The sequence below is a fragment of the Malurus melanocephalus genome, unplaced genomic scaffold (assembly GCF_030028575.1).
Source record: "Malurus melanocephalus ecotype Western Australia unplaced genomic scaffold, MMel_1.1 scaffold_658, whole genome shotgun sequence".
Lineage (NCBI taxonomy): Eukaryota > Metazoa > Chordata > Aves > Passeriformes > Maluridae > Malurus > Malurus melanocephalus.
The window spans coordinates 244180-246321 of NW_026623890.1; the positions used below are offsets into that span (position 1 = coordinate 244180).

General features: G+C 55.3%; 1 protein-coding gene across 1 annotated transcript in view; it reads left to right on the plus strand.

Annotated features, from left to right (window-relative positions):
• Positions 1-1259, plus strand: part of TRIT1 (tRNA isopentenyltransferase 1) — an 18151-nt gene extending 16892 nt beyond the window's left edge. Inside the window, exon 11 of the mRNA XM_057383761.1 lies at positions 672-1259. Coding sequence (XP_057239744.1) covers positions 672-802 — 131 coding nt within the window. The 3' untranslated portion in view covers positions 803-1259. The remainder of the gene's footprint in view (positions 1-671) is intronic.
• Positions 1260-2142: the final 883 nt, after the last annotated feature.

Here is a 2142-nt window from a genome sequence, read left to right on the forward strand (position 1 = left end):
CTCCAGCGTTGTGACAAAGCAGCAGCTTTGCATGTGATTTCATCCTTTGGCAGAGAAAGGATGGCTGCAAAGCACCTCAGGGCCTTGATTTAGCAAGCCTGCTTGAAAAGTTGGGGCTTTAATTGCTGCTCTGATCTCTTGGAAAAGGCAAAACCACCCCGCTGAGTTGGTCAGACAAAGCCTTCCCTGAGATAAAACCGCTGATAAGGAGGTTTGGCTGTCCTTAAGGATGTGATTTCCCAGAGAAAYGCAGCTCCTGCTGCTCTGAGCCCAATCCCTGGGATTACCCCTCARTTCCCATCTGACTCCTGCTGTGGTGCTTTCCTGGCTGGGGCATCGCCCTGGATTTGTTCACAGATTTCATTCCACTCCGGGCTCTTCCCTGTAGGATATTCCCAGCTCTGGAAACACTTGGAAACGCTTGGAAACACTTTGCCTCCTCCTGGAAGAGCCCTGAATGTTCTGCACATAAAGAATGAGGATTTTTCCCTCTCCCAGCTCTTCCTGAGGAAGTTYTGGAGCTTTGTTCCCCCTGGAATTGTGCAGAGGAGCAGCCAGGGCAGGGCTTGGGAGTTTTCTGTGGGAGTGAATTGTGGCTAGCAAGGGAGAGGATCGGSTGTTTCCTCCTTCAAATTCCACAGATTAAACGCTCTGTTGGCCTCTTCCTCCAGCTCACACACGCTCCAAATCCCACCTGCACCACCTGAAGAAGAGGAGGAAGCTGGARATGTCCAGAGGGACCATGAGGGACAGTGGGGACACGGAGACCTCGGATGAGGATGGCAGCCTGCCTTTGCCTTAGGCTGGAAAAAGGGAGCAGCCGTGCATCCACCTGCGTGGAGAGGAAGCTCCTCACTCCTGGGCGGCCTTGAACCGAGGAGCTGAGTCATTTTTTTTTAGAGATGAGGCAGCTGYGTGACGGCAAAGGCCGTCGGGTGCGTCGGATCCTCTTGATGTGGCCTCATCCCGCCGGGTTCCCATGCTCCCCCAGCCCTGCCTGGAACGGGCTGGGCCYCGGGGCAAGGCTGCTGGGAGCATCCTCCTCCCATGCAAAGTGTGAATTCGTGCCAGAGACACATCCTTGGAACKCCTGAGCTGCTGCTGTGTGGATCTCAGAGACACAAATACCCCAACTCCTCCAGCTTGGCCGGGAGCGCAGAGCCCGGAGAGCTCTGGCTGCCTTTATTGTGGAGAGGATATTTTTTTTTTGTTCTTTTATATGCAAATAAAGCTGCAGGATTATTGTGGGTTCCCCTCCCTGCGGTTTCCTCGCTCTCTGATTCCACCTGGCCCGGGTTCTTTGCTCTGGGCACAGGAGCTCCAGCTCTGGTTCCTTCTCCCAGTCACCTTTTGCACAGCTCCTGCAGGAGCAGATGTTCCCAGCCCTGTGCACACACAGCAGGTGCAGGAGGAGCTGGCACCTGTTAAACAGGAACTTGGGAATGATCTCATCGAGTTTGCAACAGATGAGCCTGTCCTAGTTCAGGCAGAATTCCCAGGGGGTTACACTGTGGTTTGGCAACGGGAGCCGGCCCCGAATTTAAATCTGAGCTACCRAGCAGCGAATTCCTGGGGCTGTGTCCACCAGGCAGTTGTGTCCCAGTGTTGTTCCTGGAGGATGTGAGTGCCATTTGTGCCTGGAATTCTGCTCTGGTGAAAGCAGGACAGCCTTTCCAGGGCGTTTGGGATTTTCCTGGCAGATGCGAACCTCGGGAGTGTTTTGGGGTTTGTAGAGCGTGATTTTTTTCCTTGTGCTGAGCCATGTGGCAAGAGCCAGCTCCYGGGGCTCATCCTGCCAGGGGAAGGGCTGCGTGGGTGGATTTGCCGGCGCAGGCTCTGGAGATTCCTGCTTTGGTGGGGATTAGATTAAACCTCTGGTTGGTGTTCCTTGGCGTGGAATTATTCCTGCAGTGCTGCCCCGGGCCGTGTGATGGGGTGTGGAGTGGTTTGGGAGCTCGGACAGGAGGGGAKGTGCAGGGAAGAGCTGGGAATSGGGCACTGGGCAGTGCTGGGCATCGTCTGTGGAACGCTGGGCACTGTGGTTGTGTTGCTGAGTCTGTGCAGCACCAGCTGAGCCTTTTCTCCAGCCTGGACTTGTTTGCCATCCACACTGACTCAGCCGTGGATGTGGGCTCAGCCCAG